Below are 26919 nucleotides of genomic sequence, written 5' to 3'. Positions count from 1 at the left end.
ATGAAAAATGACTGATTAACTTTTGTGTTTAATCAGAATAAGACTTGCAAACAGCTGCTTTTCCTCTGGAAAATGAAGGTTTTTCCCTACTTTGTGACATGTTACAGACCAAGCCAGTAACTGTATCATAATCGATTTATGGGAAAAAAATGGTCAGTTAATGGTCTATTACAAAAATAATTGCTATTTGCATTGACATTTGGTAACCTTCTGTGGTCGCATTTGAAATGAAACACTTGTGGAGTTTATCCTTTACAATCATGGCAGATTGTAAAGGATAAACTCCACAAGTGTTTACGTAAAACACCAAATTCCAAACAATATGACCTGTACTTCATTGCTAAACTGTTAAATTTCTTCTTTTTTTTTTTTTAATACATCTTACCAGAGTGAAGCTCTTGGGCGAGGCGGCCCACCTCTTGACGGTGGTGAGTGGCCACTCTTGCACCACGTCTTTGGTCTTCTCGTCCACCCTCATCACGGAATCTTTGGTGATGCCCAGGAGGCGCGGCACCAGCTTGTTCTTGCTCTTCATCTTCTCCTGTGCACATTAAAAAGATGACGATGAACACACGTCACATACTACCGCTTCTGTGTGACCTAAAGTCCTTAGTTCATGCGCAAGAAGACCCAGAAAGATACGTTACAATTTCAATTGACACTAACAGAGAAGTATTCATTTAACAATACCGGAAGGTTTATTATTGTGGTTGTAGTTTGCAAGGGTGTAGAACTGCATTCCGTCATACTGAGGGCTGTTTCTCCAAAATAGCTACCAAGGCAACAACATATTAAACAGTCAAGAGAAAGCAGTGTTATCTTTGTAAGTGGAGAGGTGTTGCTACAGCTCTAGTATTGGATTTGATAAGATTGAGCATATGTGTCTATGGATGAACACATACAGTTCTTGCCTTTGACGGAGACTAAAATAATGCATCTGTCAGCATGGACTGGACACTCAAAATGGGTCCAAAGTGGAAACGTGACTGAAATGTTGTTTATATCAAGATTTCAGCAATGGGACTGAGTCTGAATTTACCTCTCAGCCTGTGAGAAATAGGATTAAGCCCTGTAATAAAAACAGATAATAGATGGTTTCATACAGCCTTGATCTCACTGAAAGACAATTACTACTTGGATTGCTTAAAATACATATTAAAAAAAATCTTAACATTGGATTTACAGATCATTACACTGTTCTGGCTATGATCGTGAAACTATCAATCTTCTGGTCACTGTCTCTAATCATGTGTTGTATCTGAAGGTAGAGGAAGTGGGGTGGTATTGGCTGGGTGAGCTAATTTACTAATTTAGCATTTTTTTGTTTGCTTCTAATATGTTTAATTTGTCCTGTAACTCTGTCTATATTATCCATGTTGTATTATGTTTTTGGGACCCCTCGAAACTGAGATGAAGCTGAAGGGGTGATCCTTGAATAAATTCTAAATCAAATGTATTATGGAAAAAAACATTGTAATGCTTGAATACAAATAGTTCGGTCTCTGGAGTGCTTAGCTATCAAGTATGAAATTTAAAATAAAATAAAAGTGGGGTGTATTTAAATAATAACTGCCCCGCACTAAGTTCCTCTCCACTTGACTTTGACAGCCTGGCTGGGCAATACACCATTCCAAGCGACGACACAGAAGCACAAGGATAAGCAGAGCTGCAATGTTGGACGCACAGATTAGTGTTAGCTAACAGCGTTATCAGTGCTAGCTTCTGATAAACACCTTACAGTCCAATGTTCAGTGAAGTTGTTAACGTGGCGGTAGGGGGTATTTGTGTTTGGGGATTTGTCTTCTGCATGCACCACATGCACTGATCAACTACAATAATTGACGAGTACTATCGCAGTTTATATGATGATGAAGTATTGCCTCCTGACGTTATTTTAGCTCTCACTCGATTTTTTAACTCAGGTTTCTAAGTAGTCACACCTTAGCACTTCGCCTAGTGGTCATGGTAACAAAAGCTGTTCTCATATTGCCGCACTTACTGTAATGTACCGTACAGACATACAGTATCGATACTGGTATCTGTGCATTATTCATTGTGTGTATATATATATATATATATATATATATATATATATATATATATATATAAACTATAAAACTCTTAATAACAAAATATAACACTTTAATAATAAAATTATTTCTCTTTGTTACATATTATATATTAAAAAAAATTCCACTGTCATGTGGGCAGACCAATTTCTGTAATGACAAATACGGTGCCGTGAAAAAGTATGGGCCGCCTTCTCAAATTCTTATACGTTTGCATAGTTTCCCCACTAAGATCATCAAACAAATGTAAATATCAGACAAATATAACCCAAGTGAACTTAAAATGCTGTTTTTAAATGGTAAGTTCATTTATTAAGGAAAAACAATCAGTTACCTGGCCTTTTGTGGTTAAAGTGTTCGCCCCCCTTGTTAAATCATGAATTAATTGTGGCTAATCACAATTTATGGTTAATTTTCACTGATCACATCCAAGGCTGATTACCTCCATACCCGTTCAATCAAGAAATCCGTGAAACAGAATCTGTCCCGACAAAATCAAGTCGGACCTCTAAATAAGCTGCAACAAAATGACATGATCCAAAGAAACTCCAGAACAGTCGAGAAAAAAGTAATTCACTTCTATCAGTTTGGAAAGGGGTACAAAAGTAATTTCTAAAGTTTTATGATTCCAACAAACTATAGGGAGAGCCATTATCCTCACATGGAGAAAACATGGAACAGTGGTGAACCTCCGCAGGAGTGGCCGCCCTACAAAGGTTATCCAAGAGAACAGCAATGACTCATCCAGAAGGCCGCAAAGGAACTCAGGACAACTTTTAAAGAACCGCACGCCTCCCTTGCCTCAGATAAGGTCACTGTTCATGGCACAACAACAAGGAAGAGACCGTGCAAAAATGGCTTCCATGGAAGAGTTCCAAGGTAAAAACCACTGCTGACCAAAAATAACAAAGGCTCATCTTACTCTTGCAAAAAAACAAACATTGAATGATTCCCAGGGCTTTTTGGGAGAATATTATATGGAGTGACACAATGAAAGTTGAGCTTTTTGGAAGGCGTGTGTCTCATTACATCTGGCATAAATGTAGCACAGCATTTAGGAAAAGAAAAAAAACATCATACCAACAGTCAAACATGGTGGTGGTAGTGTTACGGTCTTGGCCTGCTTTTCTCCTTCTTGGCCTGGACAACTTGCTGTGATGATGGAACCATGAATTTTGCTCTTTAACATAAAATCCTGAAGGAGAATGTTCAGCCATCAGTTAGTGACCTCAAGCTAAGGCGCACTTGGTTTCTGCAGCAGGATGACGATCTAAAACACACCAGCAAGTCAACTTCTGAATTGCTTAAAAAAACAAAATGAAGGTTTTGGAGTGGCCTAGTCAAAGTCCAGACTTGAATCCGATTGAAATGCTGTATGACCTTAAAAAGGCCATTCATGCTCGAAAACCCTTCATTTTTGCTAAATTCAAACAATTCTGCAAGGAAGATCGATCCATCCATTTTCTGTACCGCTTATCCTCACTAGGGTCGCGGGCGTGCTGGAGCCTATTCTAGCTATCTTCGGGCAAGAGGCGGAGTAACAAATGAACTGGTCGCCAGCCAATCGCAGTTTGCAAGGAAGAGTGGGACAAAATATTTCCATAGAGATGTAAAAGACGCATTGCCAGTGATAGAAAACGCTTGATTTCAGTTGCTGCTGCTGAGGCTGGCCCAACCAGTGATTAAGTTCAGGGGGGGCATTACTTTTTCACACAGGGCCAGGTAATTCTGAAAATGTATTTCCCTTATTAGATTAATTTTTTTAAAAACAGCATTTTAAGTTCACTTGGGTTATATCCATCCATTTTCCATACCGCTTACCCTGAGTAGGGTCACAGGCGTGCTGGAGCTTATCCCAGCTATCTTCGGGCGAGAGGCGGGGTACATCCTGAACTGGTCGCCAGCCAATCGCAGGGCACATACTGTATAAACAAAAAAACCTCTCACAGTCACACCTACGGGCAATTTAGAGTCTTCAATTAACCTACCATGCATGTTTTTGGGATGCGGGAGGAAACTGGAGTACCCAGAGAAAACCTATGCAGGCACGGGGAAAACATGCTAACTCCACACAGGTGAACCCGGATTGGAACCCAGGTCCTCAGAAATGTGAGGCAGATGTGCTAACCAATCATCCTCCGTGCCGTACTTGGGTTGTAGTTGTCTGATATTTACATTTATTTGACGATCTTAAACAATAAAGTGGGGAATCTTCAAAAATATAAGAATAGAAGGGGGGGGGGGGCAATACATGATGTAATAAATTTGGTTACCAGGGAAAAAACAGGTTCCTAATTTGGGTCTTGGGAAAGCCTACCTTACATATGGAATTTTGGAAACGGGAGGTTTAAAGTTCTAGAGACAAACTACATTTGTCATCATTAATCACTGATGATTCTCTGAGAAGAAAATGCAAACAAAGATTTAAGGAACTACAGTACAGATAGTGATCAGATGGCCAGAACGTGATGGTCTGTGACATCGGGTCAGAAAGGGTCAGTTGAGTAAAAGTTATGGAGGGAATGTCAGTCGCACAGGGTCTCCAGGGGGGTTACCAGGTTGGCGGGACTGAAGGCCGGGCTATTTTTAAAAGGACTCTGCTCTGTCGGATTACACTCATGGCGGACCCCAAATGACAAAGGTCGAGTAAATTCCACATGAAAGCCGAGACGAGGACGAAAGGAGAGTTATGCTTTGAGATTTGTGGGTTAAAAGATTAAAATAGTAGTATATAAGTATGAATGACTTCGTGTCTATAGTTTTTGATATATCAAATTAGCCTTTTTTAAATTTGCGCAGGTATTTTTCCAGGAGGGTTACTATAAAGGTTTGATGGCATCGTGAAAAATAAAAAAAATATATAGCAGATGAATAGGCCTACCAGAGGAATTCATTGCCAATCGCATTGTGTTGTTATAAGTTTTTCATTAATGAATTTTAATAGCCTTTACGTGTACATCACTCAAATGTTATCATATAAAAAAAAAAATACACAACCCATTATTTCCTGTATTGTCACTCTTCGGGTCATCATAGTCCTTGCTAGTGTATGTCAATGTGGACAGTGAACCTAAATAAGTCTTAGTCATTGTATTTACACACTTTAAACACACTTTAAAAACAATTAGACTGAACTTTGGAAATATTGTGACAGACAGGGACTGTTAAATGGGCAGGGGAGGGGCGAGCTGGGCAGCCCACCTTGACAATGCACCTGTTGCAAATTTGAAATTATGACCACTACTACTATATTTTTATTATTGTTGTCCACCTAGCTGACACAAAAAAAAAAAAAAAAAAAAACTTAAATCAATGTCATTATGTTACATATGATAAGGTAGATTTAGGTGCAGTAGTTTGCATTAATAAATGTGGTTACCTGCAAGCTTAAAAAGTCTCAAATTTGGCTTCAGGTTTAAACCTGAAAATAACCTTTAAACCGTGGTGGGGGTCGGTTCTCTTGATAATGTTTTGGATAGATAGATGATGCTTGGGAATATACCATAAAATGTGCCTTCAGGGATGTTATGATTGTGTCACTAAAGCACTCAAAATGTTAAAATGATCAAGGTGATAAGTATTTTCCAATTGCATTATAAGATGAACAGTGGTGGTAATTCCCTGCTTGAAGTATATTTGGGGCTGGAATAAGACAAGACATCTAGGGATCAAAAACTAAATCCCTTTACTGTACATTGGACTTGGGAGACATCCCTGAGTGTGCTTGTGGTTTCTTTAGTTTTACTAGTTTTCACAGCGTGCACAAGGGAAACGGGAATATTTGTTACAGGACATGAAAGGCAGTAAAAGTTGAAGTGGACCCCAGGCACCTGCTGGGTAATTTCCTTCAACTCCTTTTATCCACTGAACTCCAAAAGACGAATGAAAATATAACACTTGGAAGATAAAAGGCTTCTGCTTGATAATTGCTAATTTTTATTTTTTGCTCTTTTCTCAATTAACTCAAGAGCAAGAAGAAGGTAGAAGTTAGGCTAGTTTTTCCATCTATTGAATGAAAAACTTGGGAGCTCACCTTGACCAAGAAGAAGGACACTCCATAAGTCCGCAGAGACCTCGCCAGTTTGACGTACTTCACTTTGGCTTCGATCTCTGTCATTTCGCCACAGTTTTTGTGTTCCTTAAAGTGACATCACAGCTTTATTTAACTGTTGGAAAATAGCTTTATTGGTAAAAAAATAATAATACATCAATAAGTAACCGTGTGTCCTCACCTGGAATATTTTTTTCTCAGATCCTCTTTGCTTTATGTACTCTTTGGGAAGAAACTCTTTCAAGCTACAAGGATTTCAAAGCAGAAGAAGAAAAAGTAATTGTGGCAAGTGTTTACATTGTAAACCACAACAGCCCCTAAAGCCAATTTCACTTGGGAAGATACAATTTGGCAGGCATGTCAATCATGAGTAAACTCACAACAATGTCTCAAGAACCCATGGCAATTAAAAAGGCCCAAGGGAGGACATCTGCTATTTTGGTTTGAAGCGGCCATTTTAAAGGGGCCTTCAAAGACAAACTTGTTCTGGAGATTAAGGCAGACTGCCACCGAATATTAAGAAAGATGAAGACAAGGCAGGTTAGTTACGTACTCTAAGAATCCAGGTTTGTGTTTATGCTCGATGTAAGGTCCAAACTGGATCTGGGCCTGTATGCCGCCGAACTCGCCGGCCTTGTCGAAAGACACTGGGTGTGAACCATTTAGGATGTCATCTCGAGCCTGAAAGGGAAGAAAATTCCATTAATGTTAACCCCCACTGTTAGGATGGAATATCAATCTGAAATCCATTAATGGAGGATTGATATTAAAGTAGAACGAGGGTGTTAAAATGTCAGCTTCTCAGTCTACTCAAAATCAGCCCAGTTAACTTTGGGAGTGAGACGGGGTACACCTTGGACTGTTCGCCAGTCAATCATAGGGCACATATTGACAATCAAACAAATCACACTCACATTTATTAACAATTTAAAGTGTTAAATTACCGCAAAATGCATGTTTTTGGAACGTACAAGGAAGCCACAGTATGCGAGGAAAACCCAAGCAAGCACAGGGAGAACATGCAAACTTAAGATTTGAGTTTGAGCCGATAGTCCAACCCAGAACCGCTTGACTATGAGGCAGACATGCTACCGATCAATGATACATTTGGTTTACCTTCCAATCAAATAATACACTTTCGTTTTACTTTCCTCTAGTCTGAGTCCCTCAAAGTTTTGTTCCTAGCCCATTCCTGTTTATTCGTTTCTTCATCAATCTATATATCTAAGCAGTCCTTATATTTGTCTCTCTGGCCATCTAGCTGTCTGTCAAGCTATCCGTCTGGCTGTCCATACATGCAATCATTTAGAGACCTCAAAGTAAGTTTATCCAGATTTGACCCAGGTTGTACAATTGGCTGCAATTTGAATTTACCTTGGAAAATCCAAACTAACATGATGCTTAATGTGCCTGTCACATTTTTAAGTAACATCTTGACATTCTTAACCATCATTACAAGTGTAACAAAAAAAAAAAGTTAACCAACTCAAAAATAAAACAAAAATAAAGTAAAATACTCTGTGAAGACGGCAGACAGTTGCATAACTGGGAACAAAGAAGGCATTTGCAGATTCACAATAGGTTCAATTTCCAAATTTTATGGTTATCATATTATGCCATGGCATTTTTTTTTAAAATTTTTTTTTAAATTCAGATTTGTCTCGGATTGCACATTTGGCTGCTTATATTTTGGAGAAATCATGAGGTTGTAATTTGCTGACCTTATGGAGGGAGGTTAACTTCAATTCTGAATTCTCTTTGGATCCATAGACTTTTTTTTTTTTTAATAAATATTTGAGAGATGCCATGTTATGCCGTTGATTTCTAATCATCAAAACCTATATGTATATGTTGATGGCCACGGGGAAAGACTTTCTAAAACTTCACCGCTGCATTTCTAAAAGATGACTTCACCCACTTCTTAAAAGTGAGTAAACCAGCATTTAATCACTTACAGTGATTCTGCAAAGAGACTTCTAAGCAGAACCAGACCCTGGCCCCCCATTACTCGCTGTTCTCAGCTTCTTACAAGATCCAGCTGATAAAGTGCAAGGTACTCCATGACCTCGTCCCCTGGCTACAGTTCTGGCCACCATGTTCCAAATTCCTCTTAAAGACCCACCTCTACTATCTTAATATCAGATAATATCACCGCCATATGTTGAATTTCAAAGAATCTGAGCTCTGTTTGAAATACAACATAAAACATTAAGACACTCAGGCAATATTCTGTATCTTATATAAATGGCTGAACGAGGGTCAGACCTGCACGTAAAGAAGGTTGAGCTGGACCGGGTCTCTGGAGTCTACATTTTGGTCCGAGTAGAAGAACTTGCGTCGCAGCAGGAGCGTCTCGCTCTCCTCCATGCCTTGCTCCCTGAATGTCCTGCTGTGGTCCAGCCAGTTCACTGGCAAAACAAGTCAACTTTCATATAACATATACATATATATGCAGTAGAGTAGATTTTTGTATTAATTTGATGCTGGCGTTGGGTGCACAGGAAGCCTTTTTGCTGACTTGTTGAGGAGGAGGATTTTACACACAAATTGTCCGTATGGAAGGTCATTCCCACATCCCGTATTTCCTTGATAATTGGGAAAATTAACACGTGATCATCCATCAAGCCAATGTCTATTTCAATTGTCCTCATTATGGGTTGCGGGTGGGCTGGAGCCTACCCAGCTGACTTTGGGCAAGAAGCAGAGTACACCCTGCACTGGTCACCAGCCAATCAGGGAGGGGGGGGCACATATAGGCAAAAATATACAGTATGAGAAAGAATGAAACATGAAGACAGCAGAGCCTAAGGCCAACTCTAACATGTTGTAATGACACAATGCAACTTTATTACAAACATTAAATTGATCAAATGTACACACAAATAAATAGATGCAGGAAATTAGCTAATATAAAAAATTAGTAAAAACATTTTAAGAAGGAATTGCTATTTTTTTAGGTTACAGTACATAACACAGATGATGGGGTTGACTGGATGAAGTACACACAAAAAATAATGATGCAACTCGTAATAATAATAAGTCATTAAAAAAATATATATTTTTAAATTTTTAAATAATGTGTTTCGCATCTTTGCATAGGCCAGTCACCTCCTATGTAGGTGTGTAGGGAGTGGAGGGGCCCACAAGCCCCCACCCACGAACCCAAGTCCCCGACTAATTACTATTGCATTTAATTGTGGGTTAGGGGAAAACCTTCACATGTGGTATAGCATATATTTGACATAACTGCAGAAAGAGAGCTGCACAGACTTGTTTGCCTGGTCACTTCATCCTCTTGTGACTAAAGATTATATGATAGCTTTGAAATTAAGGATTTGCAAAATCTCAAACATACAACAACATTAGAGGAACTCACTGTCGTCATCTGTGTGCAGTTTGGCTTTGAGCTTCTCCATCTTCCTCTCGTCACGCAGCAGCGTTCTGTCCTTCTTGAGCGTTCCCATCCCATCCTCTTTCTTTTCCTCCAATGTCTCCTGGATCAGAGAGTACTCCTCATAGTTGGTGATGCCTGCAGGTAAACAAAGGGGATACAGTGATTGCTGTAGCTTAGAGGTGGACTAGGGTTTATTATTCTCTTACAATTACAAACACACTTTGCTGACAGTAAAAAAATATATTTTGTATTTGTTTCCTCGGGCAGCACGGAAAACGTGGTTAGCACCTCTGTCTCACAGTTTTGAGGTTCTGGGTTAGAATCTCTCCCTTCCTGTGTGGAGTTTGAATGTTCTCCTCGTGCTTTTTAGAGTTTGCCTTGGGTACTGATTTTTAGAAATCAAGTGTTGCATATTTACATTTTCTAGCTTGTTAGATCATTGTTGTGCAAAATCATTCACATGATCAGCGTCTTCACATACATGAATATAATTAATTATTAAATCATAAAATTAAAGGTAATTTGAGAAAATGTGTTTCAAAAGTGTGTATCAAATTGGTAGCTCTTCGCATTAACCAGTATCTAAGAGTTAGTGCTCAGTTTCAAAAAAGTTGATGCCCCTAATGTGGACTCATGGTGCACTGGTATAGGTAAAATAACATTTACAAAAACAACAAAAAAGTATAAACAAAACCAAATATTGTAATGTCAGAAGCCAAAAAAACCAACAAAAAACAGACCAAAAAAAAGAAAATGTAAGCCCTTCCTTGGGTCTATTATTATCATCAATATGATGTTTACTATTGTTAAATGTTGAATCTGCTTGACCAGTGAACAATCAGCAGTGGTTTATGTCAGCCACACGCTTGGAACCCCAACTGACAAGGTCAGGGGCGTGCACAGATAGACCCAAAGTGGTGTTCAAGCACCAGCACTTTTGCACTTGCGAAAAAAAGTGTCCTTTTTGGTCTAGCGGCTGCTCTTTTGGCAAGGACAATATTCCTGCTGACAAGTATTTTTTAGCCGGCGGGAAACATTGTCCAGCAACCCCCAGTCGACTAATACTTTTACCGTGACCCTTCTGGAAACTTCCGTCAGCACTGACACCCACCCACCCTAGCATCGTATCTTGCAGTGCCTGGTTTAGCCATTGGAAAAGTGTCAATATTGTGTAGCGAACAGGTCCTTGTGTATCAAGTCATACCTATTCTACTGCATATGGTCACAAGCAGCTCCCCGACTGTTTTGGAGTCATCCACCATGATGGTTTTAACAGCCCCATCCAACATTTTAATTTTCTGAGGCCTCTGTTTCTTCTTGTACTCGAGAATATCCTGCAACGTTAAAGAACAGCACACACAAAGAGAGGAGAGGGAGAAGTGAAATGAATGAGAGATGAAGCACAAAGCGAGACAGATTTTACCCGCAGAGAAAAATGATCAAATGGGTCCAGGTTTTAGCGGGGCCCGAGATGAGCGAATAGGAAGCACAAAAAGCGAATTTAGCGCCTGCCTATCACAGCCCGCCGCTTCCTTTCGGCCCAATTACAAAGAGGGGAGATTCGGTGCAGAAGAATTGGTCACAGTCATGCATTCTACCTTTGGAGCATTTGAAGAGAAGAAAGCACAGAGGATAGCAAGTATCATAGAACCTTAGGGGGAAAAAGTAGAACTGATCTCTCCTTATAAATTCAAGTTTGTGAAATACCTCCCACTTTTATCAACATTTGTTTTATTATAAATTATATCGTGATCTTCAGGTGGTGATCTTTTTAACATTGATTTTGAATGAAGCAGTCACAAGATCGGTAGAGTACTGTGCAAAGTCTCTAATAGATTTGTTGTTCTAGTAACACTTTAATGATCATATATACACGTGCATCTCAATAAATTAGAATACTATTTTTTTTAAAAAGTCAATTTAGTATTGTAGCACAGTTCAACAAGTGAAACTCATACTGATTCAATAAACTCATAGGAAAAGACAAACTCCTATCTAATTTCTAAATAAAAAAAACATTTTGATTGTAATGTTCCAATTTCTTGAGATGGTGAATTTTGGGGCGGCACGTTGGCCGACCGGTTAGAGCGTCAGCCTCACAGTTCTGAGGACCCGGGTTCAATCCCCGGCCCCGCCTGTGTGGAGTTTGCATGTTCTCCCCGTGCCTGCGTGGGTTTTCTCCGGGCACTCCGGTTTCCTCCCACATCCCAAAAACATGCATTCATTGGAGACTCTAAATTGGCCGTAGGCATGACTGTGAGTGAGAATGGTTGTTTGTTTGTATGTGCCCTGCGATTGGCTGGCAACCAGTTCAGGGTGTACCCCGCCTACCTGCCCGATGATAGCTGGGATAGGCTCCAGCACGCCCGCGACCCTAGTGAGGAGAAGCGGCTCAGAAAATGGACGGATGGATGGTGAATTTTGGGGATTTCAAATTATATAAAAAATAAAATCATGAAATATTTCACTTGGTGTGTCATGAATCTAGGAGTTTCATTTCTTTAATTGAACTACTGAAATAAGTAAAGTTTGTCTAATTTATGTACCTCTGAGTAAAATTTCACTCAGCAGAGAGCAGACCTCCACCAAGTCTGAATTGTCAAAGTGAAAGAAGGGATGACTGCCGCCGTCCAGAAAACGGAGATGTTTTCAACCTGGGATTAGGAAAATTGCATCGGAACACCACTCAAAGTCAAGTTATACTAAATATTAGCGCCCATCACAACTTGCTCAGAGTGAGATTGATGTAAAAATACAACGCTTAACACATTTATTAGACCATTGGTCATAAAAACATCGAAGAGAGCATCCAGCATCAAGAAGTGCTTTAATGCAGACTCTTTCAATTTTAGTGAGTGCTTGAAATATTACCATTTTGAACCGCAAACATTTTTTCTCTGTTCAGGAATTGAAGTTAATGACGATCATTTCACATCTTCATAAAGATAAAATCATGTGCGTGACTATTTTTTTCTCACTTTTTCTAACAATTAATTAGAAAATTCATGGATAATAATAATAATGATGTTTTAGCATTAAAAGTATAATTTGGTTTAAAGAGCTACTCCATACTGGTGTATCAACCATTACAAAAACATAAACAAATACTTTGTTAATTACAAATCCTGTTCATTTAGGCAATCTATAGCATAAACCTTACATTGGGTGCTGGTGTAATACTTGTGTTGAGCACTGTATATTGCCATATTCTATTTGTAAAAGGGAAAAAAGGAACCAGGGTTGCCCCCAAATCAAGAATTATCATCATATCTACTAGTTTTCAGCACAATCGACTATAGAGTAACACTGCTGCTAATCAATAAACTACGGTAATTAGGCTTTGGTTTAGGTTTTTGTTTTCATCTGGAACGCTTTGAGATGTGACCTCAATAGTGAGGACAAAGTATTTATTGGACAGTTCCATTGATGCTATAAGGACTCAAGTATTATGTAAATAAATTACTGTACATGCTCGAAGTATGGGCCAGTATCAAATTCTGACGGTATGATAACCGTGAGCAAAAATATTCCAGTTTCTCGGTATCACAGTGTGTCTAAAGCATGGGTGAGAAAACTACGGCCTGCGGCCCACATCCGGCCCATTGATCATTTCAATCTGGCCCGCCAAAGATTGGTACAGAATCGCCCAAATCATATCAAAATCATGACTACATTCATTTGACCTTGTCCTGTAATGCCGAGTGGTTCCACCAGGTTGTGCTGTAATGCCCAGTGGTTCCACCAGGTAGCGCAGTAGGTACAGTGATACATTGACTTGACTTTGGCTCTTCTGTTTTTACTCTGGTACTGCTCTGAACCCATCTTCAATCACGAGTGGGCCAAAGAAAAGAAAAGTCGACTGAGTGCCGAGTGTTTAATATAGAATGGACAACTAAATACTTTTTCACTGAAGTCCGGTCAAAGGCTGTATGCGTAATTTGTTAAGAAACCATTGCGGTTTTAGAGGAAAATAACATCAGCTGTCACTTTTCTACCAAGCATGCTGATTATGCTAACAGCCAATCAACGCAGGCACTGATGGCGACGGTTCTGCGGTTAAAATCAAGCTTGCACGCTCAGCAAAACACCTTTATCTGACAAACTGCCATCCAAGAATCAGTCACACAAGACTCTGAAACAGCCCCACGGGAGCTGCAGATGGAACTGATTGATCTCCAATGTGATACTGTCTTAAAAAGACAAGTTCAACTCTCAAATGAGTCTTATGCTTCATTAAGTGCAAATTTCCAAAAATGGGGAAGATGGCACAGAGGATGCTGGTGGTGTTTGGCATTACATACAGTGGGTACGGAAAGTTTTCAGACCCCCTTAAATGTTTCACTCATTGTTATATTGCAGCCATTTGTTAAAATCACTCAAGTTCATTTTTTCCTCATGAATGAACACACAGCACCCCATATTGACAGAAGAAAAACATAATTGTTGAATCTTTTTTTGATTTATTAAAAAAGAAAAACTGAAATATCACACAGCCAAAAGTATTCAGACCCTTCGCTGTGACACTCATATTTAACTCGGGTGTTGTCCATTTCTACTGATCATCCTTAAAATGAAGGTTCTACACCTTAATTGGAGTCCAGCTGTGTTTGATTATACTGATTGAACTTGATTAGGAAAGCCACAGCCCTTTCTATGTAAGACCTTACAGCTCACAGTGCATGTCAGCAAATGAGAATCATGATGTCAAAGGAACTGCCTGAAGAGCTCAGAGACAGAATTGTGGCAAGGCACAGATCTGGCCATGGTTACAAAAAAAAAGAAAAAAATATGCTGCACTTAAGGTTCCTAGGAGAACAGTTGCCTCCATAATCCTGAAATGGAAGACGTTTGGGACGACCAGAACCCTTCCTAGAGCTGGCCGTCTGGCTAAACTGAGCAATTGGGGGACAAGAGCCTTGGTGAGAGAGGTAAAGAAGAACCCAAAGATCATTGTGGCTGAGCTCCAGTCGGAAGATGGGAGAAAGTTCTAGAAAGTCAATCATCCACCAGTCGGGGCTTTATGGCAGAATGGCCCGACGGAAGCCGCTCCTCAGTGCAAGACACATGAAAGCCCACATGGAGTTTGCTAAAAAAAAAAACAAGTACAGGGATATCCTGGACGAAAACCTTCTCCAGAGTGCTCAGAACCTCAGACTGGGCCGAAGGTTCGCCTTCCAACAAGACAATAACCCTAAGCACACAGCTAAAATACTGAAGGAGTGGCTTCAGAACAACTCCGTGACTGTTTTTGAATGGCCCAGCCAGAGCCCTGACTTAAACCGAATAGAGCATATCTGGAAAGACCTGAAAATGGCTGCCCACCAACGTTCTTCATCCAACCTGACAGAACTGGAGAGGATCTGCAAGGAGGAATGGCAGATGATCCCCAAATCCAGGTATGAAAAACGTGTTGCATCATTCCCAAAAAGATTCATGGCTATATTAGCTCAAAAGGGTGCTTCTACTAAATACTGAGCAAAGGGTCTGAATACTTATGGCTCTGTGATATTTCAGTTTTTCTTTTTTAATAAATCTGCGAAAGTTTTAACAATTCCGTTTTTTTCTTTCAATATGGTTTGCTGTGAGTACATTAAAGTGGGGAAAAAAAAGAAAAATGATTTTAGCAAATGGGTGCAATATAAAAAAAAGTGAACAATTTAAGGGGGTCTGAAAACTTTCCGCACCCACTGTTTGTTTGTGAACTAACTTTTAGTTTTGATGAACACTAACAAAATATCCTACAGATCCCAGCTGAGTGACGAACACCTCAGATGTGTTCTGAGAATTGCCACAACAAAACTACCACCAGACTTTGTTGCACTGGCAAAAAAAAGGTGATCAACAAAACAACACTGTTTGCATTAAATCTAAGTATTAACACTACAATGCCTTTTTTTTGTTTGTTTGTTTATTTTTAATATGTTAGCATCTGGTCCTGGCTTGGCCCGCCTGTCAAATTTTAAAATTCAATCTGGCCCCTGAGCCAAAAGGTTTGCCCACCCCTGGTCTAAAGTGTAGCATATCATCATCAAATGTTTGGGTAAACAACATCTTTTTTCAATTGTACATGTTCCGTAGGTACATAAGTACCGGTACATGTAAAAAGAAAAGAAACTACTTTTTTTTTTTTTTCTAAATTAAATCAAAATACAGTACAACAGTAAAAGTTCTCAGAAAATAAGTCGTTACTTCTCTGCTCTTCTCCGCTTTGTGAAGTAACATCAGAGCAGAAGCAAAATGATGTTAGCCACGCTAGTTAGCTCCCATGGTAGCGAGTCTATTGTATTGTATTCATTTCACCAATTGCAGACATGCTAACTTTTATAGCTGGTTGCAAACGTCCATTCCAATGTCGGTGAAACAACTAAACTAGTGGTGGCTTTAGGCTTACACTTTTGAAAATGCTCAAGGTAGGTGACAAGACTTTGCCAGTAGCAGTCCTCAACCAGTTGTCCCGAATTTTTTTTTATATAGAGGTGGTACATTTTCATCTACAACACACTAACTAACACATACTGTATATAAACTATGATACTTACCCCATTGCGTAGCATGTAGTAGTCCAGTGTCCTGCCAGCCTCCAGCCAGATGCCTTTTCTGGGATCTTCATCAGACAGGAACAGACCATAATCCGAAGCTAGAGCACAAACGTGAGGATTTTAGTCTTGTCATCAAGATGCAAACATGTGGACAAAAGTAGTGGGACGCACGTTTTAATCGACCATTAAAGGGTATTGAGAGGCCTCTGCCAGAATCTTAATTCTCCATCTCATCAAGCCTTTTGGACAATTATACTTCCAACTTTGTAGGTTGTGTAAGGTCCTTTTCTGTTCCCAGTGCACAGACCAAGGTCCCCAAAGTCATGCTTGGATTAGTTTGGTGCAGAAAAAGCACACTAAACATATTTGGGATGAAAGAGAAGAGACTAGAGATTGTGGATAATTTTTGCTTTTAAGATCACAAACACAAAACACACTAAATTTTCATTTTGTAGATATGTGAATAGCACTCTGTCCCAATACGTTTGTCCCATGTCAAGTGACGTCACAGTTCCTGTGCTCTCACCCTGTCCAGTCTGTGCCTCAGGAACTCTCTCGCGTATGATCCTGCAGGCGTCGTAGACCGCCGTGGACGGCTCGAACTGCATGGTCTTCACAACGTTGCAGTGGCGAATGCAGATTTTCAGCGACAACACCACCATCTTGACCTACGGAGCTGCAGCAACACCTGTATCGAGGAACAGGAACAGAAAACTCGTGCTGTGTCTTTCCCTATTTAATATAACAACATGGGTGGGAGAGCAGTGCTAATTTGTGCAGCGTGAGGCCATTGTTACAGTTCATAATGGGGGGGAGAGGGGTCAGCCCAAGAACAAAAAAAAGCTACTTTTCTAGCACAGTAGTGGTAAGCAATTCTACAAGAATTGGTATTGAGCTGATACCAAATAAATACAAGGCCAGTATGGCAGATATTGATACTTTTTGATATGATTTTTCATTTGGATTGTTAACAGGTCAAAACCCAGGACTGGGACAGAATTTGGGCAAAGTTTAAATAAATAGAAATAAATGTAAAATACTTATAATAATTATAATTATTTTTTTATTCAGAAAAAAAAACGACAGAGGAACAAACACCATACAGTGTTGTTTCCATATTTGTTTAAATGAATAAACAAAGTACACAAAATCACTTCAGAAGAAAATAAATTTAAAAGACGTAAAAAATATTTCAGGTTTACTGCAATTACTACAATACAAAAAATGAAAATGGTCGCTCCTAATTGTACTTTTCTGGATTTTTTTAAAGAAATTAATCATCACTTTTTAACTGAAAGTAATGTATAGACTTCACAATACTGGTATCACTCAATATGAAAACCAACTTTGGTCATCAATATTTGGATCGATCTGACAACACTATTTTTCAAAGGTAGTTTTTAGTGGTTCCAAAACAGTTTCTAATATTTTGGTTAACCTAATCAGCTACATGAGAGGGTCAACAGAGGCGCTCAGTATGAAGACATATTGATTAATACAGTATAACACATAATATCAATTCTAAATAAAAATGCATCATAAAAGCCATCCAATTTATGGTACTACAATTAGTGATGGGTGATTCCGCACATTTCCTGACGATACCAATCGCCAATATCCATTCATTTTCGATAGCGCTTGTGATCATTCGAGTCGCCGGTGAACGATAGCCTATCTCAGCAGAATTTGAAAGACAGGCAGAGTACGCCCTGGACTGGTCGCCCATATAGACAACCATCCACACTCATATTCGTAGTATTGACAATTTTGAGTATTTAATTAACCTTACCTGGGATGTGGGGTTAAGCCAGAATACCCTGAAAATACCCACACGTGCACAGAGAGAACACCCCACACAAAGGGCCTGAGCCTAGATTGGAACCTAGAACCTATCAATTATGAGGCAGCTTTGCAAACCAGTAACCACCGTGCTGCCCCGATACTGATAGATACTGGTAAAAATTAGACGTCCATTTCAACATAATCATTATAGCTAATTAACGTTTAATCACACAAACACACAGAAAATAGTCTGCAATAATGGGGTTTCATAACTGCATTTAATTTCAGCATTTAACCAAGTACTTTGTATAACTGTGGGGCAAAATTGAGTTTTAAACTGCTGAAACATTGGTATTTCATCCTGTTCTAGTATACCAGGAAGGTTGGTACTGATATTTCTCAATGGATCCGCCCAAGTCTACCATCGAGTAGAACACAAGAAAAAGTTATCCTCACTTATTCAAGCAGCCTGAGACCAACATACAAATTAGAGGGAAAAAAAACATCCCTTTCCATATATCATGTCATGTAATCTAGACCATTTTCTATACTTCTAACAGAGCATCTCCTGTCTGTACACCATTGAAGAGGCACAGGGCTCCTCTTTGTCTGAGGTCAGAGTTAAAAGGTCAGTCTGGACGAGCCACAGAGGAAAAGACACAAGCAGGCTTCTCTTCTGGCCCGTCTGGCTCCTGACCCTGACTCACACGTGGAGAATTTGCTTCCTATGTGATATGTGTTCGCACCCAGGGGAGAAGGCGTCGCTCCGCCAGGGAGGCGCTCAGAATACGAGATAGTTTAACATGCGTATCGCATTGGCCTCATTATTGGAGTTACACATCGTTCAGTGTTTGCATGTGCGAGTACGTCACAATCTAAACACTACGGCCGTCCCACAACACTGTGGGATGGGCCTCATATGCGACTCATTAATCGTAAAGAATTTGGTTGATTGGACTGAACTGATGGGTGTGAATAATAATAACAATAATAATGCATTAGATGCAGTAAATAGCGCTTTTCTAGGCGCTCAAAGACGCTTCATGCATTATTCATTCACTCCACCGTCACACCACAGTGGGTTTAAGCTACTTGTGTAGCCACAGCTCCCCTGAGGCCGTCTGACGGAAGCATGGCTGCCATTCTGCGCCTATGGCCCCTCCGACCACCACCAAACATTCAACCACATTCATTCATGGGTAATGTCAGGGACATAAACAATGAAAGGCGGTCAAGCGGGGATACGAACCGGCCACCCTCCGGTTGCAGCGCCACGACACCCACATGGACAGAGAGATGGTTACATTATGTGTGTTCGTGAATAGACGGACATTCGCATTACGTGTATGTAAATGGACAAATGGGTATTGACATATGTGATATTGGACAGACAGATGTTTACCTTATGAGTGTACAATGGATATAGATTTTTTAAAAAAATAATAATAATCTACACACCCCTGTTCAAATGCCAGGTTCTTGTGATATATAAAAAACAAAAAAAAATTGAGACCAGCATAAATGATTTCGAAATTATTATTATTTTTTTAAACATTTTGACCTGTACAAAAAAAAATTAAAAAAATCTTATGGATAGGTGACTTAAAAACAAACAACTGAAATTATGTGGTTGCACAAGTGAGCACACCTTTTTACTTCCCTCTCAAAAATAAGTATCTTTTCCAATTGAGTTGTACAGGTTATTGGACAACATTAGTGCAAAAAGTTTTTAAATGATTTATCTTGGTCTTATTTTTTTATATCACATAAATTTGGTATTTGAACATAGCTGTGTAGACTTTTTTATATCCGCTGTCTGTGAATAGAGCAATTTCTAAATGCTGTGTGTGTGATTAAGCAGACATTACATTACAGTATGTGCATAATACGTGAATGGATAAATATGTCTGTGTGAAAAGGACAACACCATATGTGAAACTTTAATAACAAGGTTTTCACAAGTTTATTGTTGTGCTGAACAAAAAGGCTGAAGCCGGCCCTCATGCATCTTTTTAAGGCTCACATGCCAGGACAGGATAATTAATAACTCTGATTAATTAGAAACTGTAGGTGTCTTCTCACACTATCATACACCAGCAAAAAGCCTCGTTCCTCTCCCAATTCACCAGTGACACCTACATTGGTTTATCTGCTGCAGCCTCATATTCCTGCTGTTTGTATTTTAAGGCAAGTCCAAAGCCATGGGAAATAAAGACAATTATTTTTTATTTTATTGTGTTATTGCAGCAGGGTTAACTTATTGTATGTTACAACAATGGAATATTTTTAATACTTAAAATGCATCACTATGGGGTAGAATTTGTGTAAAAAAATATAATGTAACCACAGCTATCTGCGATTTGCTATTTACAAATTACTGACCATATTTTTCAGTGGAACCAATCCTGAGCTATTCGCGGGAAAACTAGTCTTTTGTCATATTTTTGTGCTCTTTCGCACCAAAGCGAAAGTAGTAATTGGTGTATGGAAAGAAGCATGCTGAATCATTAAAATATTTCTATATTGGGGAGGAGCAAAGTTTAGCTTGGGTTGTTAGCGGAAGATTCGCCGCATGTGTTTTTGCTCTACTGAGCGGCTATTAAAAATATCAAGCATCTGTTAGCCATTTAATATTATGGGTAATTCTGGAAGATAAGTTTGAAGTGTTATGGGATCATCGTTGGTGGTATTTTTAAAATGTATGGAAACATTCTTGACTTGAAAAAATGTATTAAATACAGTGGTGCGTTGAGATAAGAGTAATTCATTTTGTGACCACGTACGAAAATCACAACGCTCGTATGTCAAAACCTATTTCCCCAATAAAATAAATGGAAATGCCATTAATCCGTTCCAGCCTCCACAAAAAAACAATTTAAAAAATGTGTTGTTTTTTTAAGGAACTCTAATTTTGTACTTTATAAAAACAGAAAGTAATAATTAAATAGAACACAAAGAATTAAACAGTTTGTGCATCATTCTATATTCATTGTGGCTCCTTCTAGTGTGTGTGACTTGGCCACTGGGGGAGTATAATATAGTCATAGAGACAAAATGAATAAAAGTTTCAATTACTCTTGAGTAAGCTACTGTAATATTAGTCACTTTTTCTAGGGGATAAATATTTCCATGAGTTTTGTTATGTTGTCTGTCTACGTGTTGCTGCACCATCTGTGTTCAAATATCTGTTGCTTAAAAAGTGATAACACTGCTATACAGATGCATATGTGTTATGCTGTTTCCCTTGATTTGTTAGCATCAAGCTAGCAGAGTAAGTTATGTGGTTGTTATTATTTTCTATGCTCAGTTTGGCATTAAACTTCAACTGGGAGTGGCATTAAACAGCTTCAAGTCTCCTTTTTGAAGTATTGTTCACGATGTAACTAACTGCAAAGTGAGTTGAATTTTGTTGCCACCATACAGTGCACGCATCTCAGATTTTTACTCACAAATTGCAAGTCAAAGCAAAATAATTGACCGAACTACAGCTCCTATCTCGAAACACAAGTCAGGTCACCCTCAAGGCACCACTGTATTGGATGGAGAGTTAAAAAGAGGGAAAGAGCTCCATGCCAACCAAGCAATCAGTGCCAATGAATGTGGACCATCACAGACTCTATTTAAATAATACCGATACAAATTTAAAAATAAAATAAACATAAGCAAAGTCAACTCATGTCATTCTCATAGTGGTAATACAGTTACAATACAATTGCATTTCACTCACATACTCCAAATTCCCTTTTTATCAGGCAGTATGCCGACATGAGTCCTGACATGTAAACTGAGACAGAAAGCAGGAGCATGCAGCCATTGTTCAATAGATCAATGATGCAGAGCCGAGCCTGCTGGGAAAGTCCAGACCTTATAACTGTATCTTGGCCTCTAATCCAATAATAGCGTAGTCCACAAGTCAGCAGGCCATTCTACAACAGTCCCGGGCCAGAAAGCATCAACTCAATATTTGGCGATTGGGCATGTCGTTAACGTAGTTTGAGCAAATGAACCAGGCTGGAGCACCGTGATAATTAGTCCATCTGCCTCATCTGGTTGTCTAATAAGTTTGTTTCCGTGTAACAACGGCGTGTTTCCAGAGAGCAGCTGTGCAGCACATTTTTCCTGGCCTCAGGTAACGTCCACTTGGCCATGAGAGAGAGATAAGACAAGAAAATTACAGCAAATGGTTTCATGGTGACTAGTTTGATGTTGCAGAAACATGTACAGAGGAAATGATACACTTCACAGCCATTGTGATGAATGTGACCCCTTTTTTAACACCACAACACTATAGAATAATAATACTGTACATCCATTCACAAACTTACAGTGCAAGCATATGTATGTCAACTACCATACACAACACCAAAATGTATCCTTTCACATACGCATATATCTTTTTCTTTTCATTCATACATATTGACAAATATGTAATGCAACTCTTTGTATGTCCATTGACATACACACATTCGAAACATCATTCTCTATACATTTACATGCATGAAAGGTAAAAATACATCTCTCCATGCACATACCAATAATGTAAACATCCGTCTGATCATTCACATACACCAATAGTGTAGACCGTTGTCAATCCGGTCATCATCATGTCAAACTATTTCCATTCAGAAATACACAATGTAATTATTTCAGTCCACTATGCGTGCGAGGCTGGAGTGGGGTTTCACACAGCAGGCAAACAGTTGTAAAACACTCCCTCTGAACTAACAGCTTGAACATTCACAAGCTACCTACTGCTTTCTTCCTCATCATTTCACTGGGAATGACAGGAAATCGAATCAGCGAAGCCTCTCAACCACAAGAGGAAATCTGCTTGAGATTTAAATTAAACTCAAGCAGATCTTTCTGGAAAAATTGTCGAAAGCAGGACAAATTTTAACCAAAATAAGATGCATAATGTAAACATCTGACACGCACAAATCAAAATCCGTCTGTCCATATACAGTACACACTACGTAAACATATGGATGTCCCTTCACATACAGACAGATGTCACAATCTGTCCCATTCATATACACAACCATTGTAAACAATCAATTAACAATGTAAACAAATGTCACTCCATTCATAAACATACATACAGTGGACCCTCAATAAAACGGACTCCGACATAACAGATATCAGGGAAAAAAAACGGACCATCCGGGCTGAACTACTGTGTGTCTCCAAAAATGTTTCCATTTGTCACTTAAACTGCCATTGACAAAGTCTGTTAGTTCCAGAATTGGCCGCTGTTGTTTACAGGCGCAGTGGAACAATGCAGGCAGAGAATGGGACTGATGTGTTTCCGGGTCACAGATATAAAAAGATCCAATTCCAAAAGACGTGACTCCCGTGCCGGCCATGTTGGATGTGGGGCATTGACAAGGCTGCCATGTCATGATGGATTTGCTTTATATTGATTAATTGATTGATTGAGAGAGAGAGAGAGAGAGAGAGAAAAGCATGGAGGCAGTGTTAACTGAGGAATACAAGCAAGTCTCTGGAGTCTGCAATATTCTATTTTTGGTAGAGTAACAGTTTTTTTTATTTTTTTGTTTTTTTTAATTATTTATTTATTTTAATTTTTTTTTTTTTTTTTTTTTTTTTTTTTTTTTTTTTTTTAAATCAAGCTGTTCGCGTTTGGCAGTTGATTTGGAACTAGGAAGCACACGAATCCCTTGCGGCTCATGAAAGCAACAGAGTACTGTACCTCAACAATGTCACCATGACCAAGCAGACCGGTGTGGTATGTTTGTATAAAATTTGAAAAATTCATTTTCAATCTTTTTTTTTTTTTTTTTTTTTTTTTTTTTTTACAATGACCTTGTACTGTACTGCACGTTTTAGGTCATGAAAAAAAACTACAAAACAATAATTTTGTACTGTACAGTAATATAAGTCCATAAGGCCTCCCAAAAAATTGCTGTAATGTACCAGACAATCAGCTATATCAGACGACGCCCCGCCCCATGTGTACGTTCTATCAAGGTTCCACTGTACTGTTAATCTGTTTGTCTATTCGCATATACAACGTTAAAATACATCTGTCAATTCTCATGCACGCCTAACTGTCAGTCCATTCACATACACAAAATGTGCAAGTTCAACCACTTACATACTAAATATGCATGTGCATTCATACTACATACACACCTAATAAATATCTGTCTAGCGATTAAAATATACAGGTACCTAATGTAAATCTCTCTCTCCAGTCACATAAACACAATGACATCTGTCTGTGCATTCATATCTATGTATATTGTGAAATTCAGACTAAGAGGGGAAAGTCCTTGGGTACCTCAAAACTGGCTCAGTGAGTATTCCATCCATCCATCCATCCATTTTCTGAGCCGCTTCTCCTCACTAGGGTCGCGGGCTTGCTGGAGCCTATCCCAGCTGTCAGCGGGCAGGAGGCGGGGTACACCCTGAACTGGTTGCCAGCCAATCGCAGGGCACATAGAAACAGACAACCATTCGCACTCACAGTCATGCCTACGGGCAATTTAGAGTCTCCAATTCATGCATGTTTTTGGGATGTGGGAGGAAACCGGAGTGGCCGGAGAAAACCCACGCAGGCACGGGGAGAATATGCAAACTCCACACAGGCGGGGCCGGGGATTGAACCCGGGTCCTCAGAACTGTGAGGCTGACGCTCTAAGCAGTCGCCCACCGTGCCGCCAGTGAGTATTCCATTTTACAAAAGGTCCGAACATAAACACATTTACCGTATTTAACGGACATAAAAACAAACTGTGAAATTACATTTTTCAATAGAATAGAAAAATGGGACAGATCTGCCTGCATGTTCCCTCTACAGTGGGAACTAGCGACATTAAATGTGTTTATACATTTGTTCGGGTCGGTGTTGGTTCAGCAAGTAAACCAGGTTTTGCTGCAAGTTTTATACGCGGACATATGGGGAATTCTCACGTCACATATATAGGTCAGCCCGGGAATGAGTAACAAAACAAACAAATTATTGTACTCCTGTGTTGACTTTAGGGACTGACCATCAAACGTGCATATGAAGATAGAAAAACAAATAGTGTCAAGTGCACCGTTGAAGGAACATCACACTATTTTGCTCACAAAAGGTAGCGTAACCAATGGAAAATGACGGTAAAACAATCAACGTTAACAATAGTCTTGGAAAATTACAAGATGGGGTGGTGGAAAGTAGAGAAGAAGGAAGACCATCAGAAATGGAAATGTGGAGTCAGATTTCTTCCGGAAAAGGCTATGCAACACTAAATACTAACAAAACAGCTTTTGCTCAAGCAACGTATAACAGAAATCAATAAAAGTTGCCATGTGCCCCACTAGTAAAACCTACATAATCATAGTGATTTGTTATCTTAATGCTGACATTGTTTCTCTCTGGGGATTGTCAGGTTTAGATAAAGGCCAGCAATGACTCTGGCTGTCAGACACAGATTTAGCCTGATCAGTTTAGTCGCTGCTGCCTGCTTTAACAAAAGCTCTTTGAATTGTATTTAGAAAGCAATATATGTCACAATACAATGTTTATTGCAGTCTTGGGCAAGCAGTCAGGATAATGGCGGTATTTAGAAACTTCTTTTCCTTTCGGCTTGTCCCTTTAGCGGTTGCCACAGCGCGTCATCCTTTTCCATGTAAGTCTCCTGCATCCTCCTCTTGACCACCAACTGCCCTCTTGTCTTCCCTCACGACATCCATCAACCTTCTCTTTGGTCTTCCTCTAGCTCTCTTGCCTGGCAGCTCCATCCTCATCATCCTTCTACCAATATACTCACTAATTCTCCTCTGGACGTGTCCAAACCATCGAAGTCTGCTCTCTCGAACTTTGTCTCCAAAACATCGAACCTTGGCTGTCCCTCTGATGAGCTCATTTTAATTTTATCCAACCTGGTCACTCCAAGAGCAGACCTCAACATCTTCATTTCCGCCATCTCCAGCTCTGCTTCCTGTTGTCTCTTCAGTGCCACTGTCTCTAATCCCAACATCATGGCTGGCCTCACCACTGTTTTATAAACTTTGCCCTTCATCCTAGCATAGACTCTTCTGTCACATAACACACTTGACACCTTCCTCCACCCGTTCCAAACTGGTTGGACCTGTTTCTTCACTTCCTGATCACACTCTCAATTGCTCTGGACTGTTGACCCCAAGTATTTAAAGTCCTCCACCCTTGCTATCTCTTCTCCCTACAGCCTCACTCTCCCCCCACCACCTCTCTCATTCATGCACATATATTCTGTTTTACTTCGACTAATCTTCATTCCTGTGCTCTCCAGTGCATGCTTCCATCTTTCTAACTGTTCCTCCAGCTGCTCCCTGCTTTCACTGCAGATCACAATGTCATCTGCAAACATCATGGTCCACGGGGATTCCAGTCTAACCTCATCTGTCAGCCTATCCACCACCACTGCAAACAGGAAGGGGCTCAGGGCTGATCCCTGATGCAGTCCCACCTCCACCTTAAATTCATCTGTCACACCTACAGCACACCTCACCGCTGGTCTGCTGCCCTCCTACATGTCCTGTAATATTCTAACATACTTCTCTGCCACTCCAGACCTCCGCATGCAGTACCACAGTTCCTCTCTGGGTACTCTGTCATACGCTTTCTCTAGCTCTACAAAGACACAATGTAGCTCCTTCTGACCTTCTCTGTACTTTTCCATTAACATCCTCAAGGCTAATAATGCATCTGTGGTACTCTTTCTAGGCATGAAACCATACTGTTGCTCGCAAATACTCACTTCTGTCCTGCGTCTAGCCTCCACTACTCTTTCCCATAACTTCATTGTGTGGCTCATCAAGATTATCCCTCTATAGTTCCCACAGCTCTGCACATCACCCTTGTTCTTAAAAATGGGCACCAGCACACTTTCTTCCATTCCTCAGGCATCTTCTCATGCACTAGAATTCTATTGAACAAACTGGTCAGAAACTCCACAGCCACCTCTCCTAGATGGTTCCATACCTCCACAGGAATATCATCAGGACCAACTGCCTTTCCATTTTTCATCCTGTTTAATACCGTTCTCCTTTCTAACTAATCATTGCCACTTCCTGGTCCACCACACTTGCCTCTTCTAC

At 39.7% G+C, this 26919-nt stretch overlaps 1 protein-coding gene across 3 annotated transcripts in view; it reads right to left on the bottom strand.

Moving 5' to 3' along the window:
* Positions 1-26919, bottom strand: part of tln2a (talin 2a) — a 128672-nt gene that overhangs the window by 53639 nt on the left and 48114 nt on the right. For 2 of the 3 annotated variants that reach the window (XM_061667866.1, XM_061667856.1), the window contains 9 exons: positions 16580-16741; positions 16054-16151; positions 10719-10848; positions 9497-9649; positions 8386-8528; positions 6674-6801; positions 6302-6365; positions 6103-6207; positions 386-541 (listed from right to left, as the gene is read on the bottom strand). In XM_061667866.1, the coding sequence (XP_061523850.1) occupies positions 386-541; positions 6103-6207; positions 6302-6365; positions 6674-6801; positions 8386-8528; positions 9497-9649; positions 10719-10848; positions 16054-16151; positions 16580-16715 (1113 nt within the window). In that variant the 5' untranslated portion in view covers positions 16716-16741. Of the gene's footprint in view, positions 1-385; positions 542-6102; positions 6236-6301; positions 6366-6673; positions 6802-8385; positions 8529-9496; positions 9650-10718; positions 10849-16053; positions 16152-16579; positions 16742-26919 lie in introns of those variants that run through there. The other variant, XM_061667875.1, reaches the window with a different exon arrangement.

Source organism: Phycodurus eques, chromosome 2 (assembly GCF_024500275.1).
Source record: "Phycodurus eques isolate BA_2022a chromosome 2, UOR_Pequ_1.1, whole genome shotgun sequence".
Classification (NCBI taxonomy): Eukaryota; Metazoa; Chordata; class Actinopteri; order Syngnathiformes; family Syngnathidae; genus Phycodurus; species Phycodurus eques.
The sequence above is the reverse complement of the archived record's forward strand: the minus strand, read 5'-3'. Positions and strand labels throughout refer to the sequence as shown.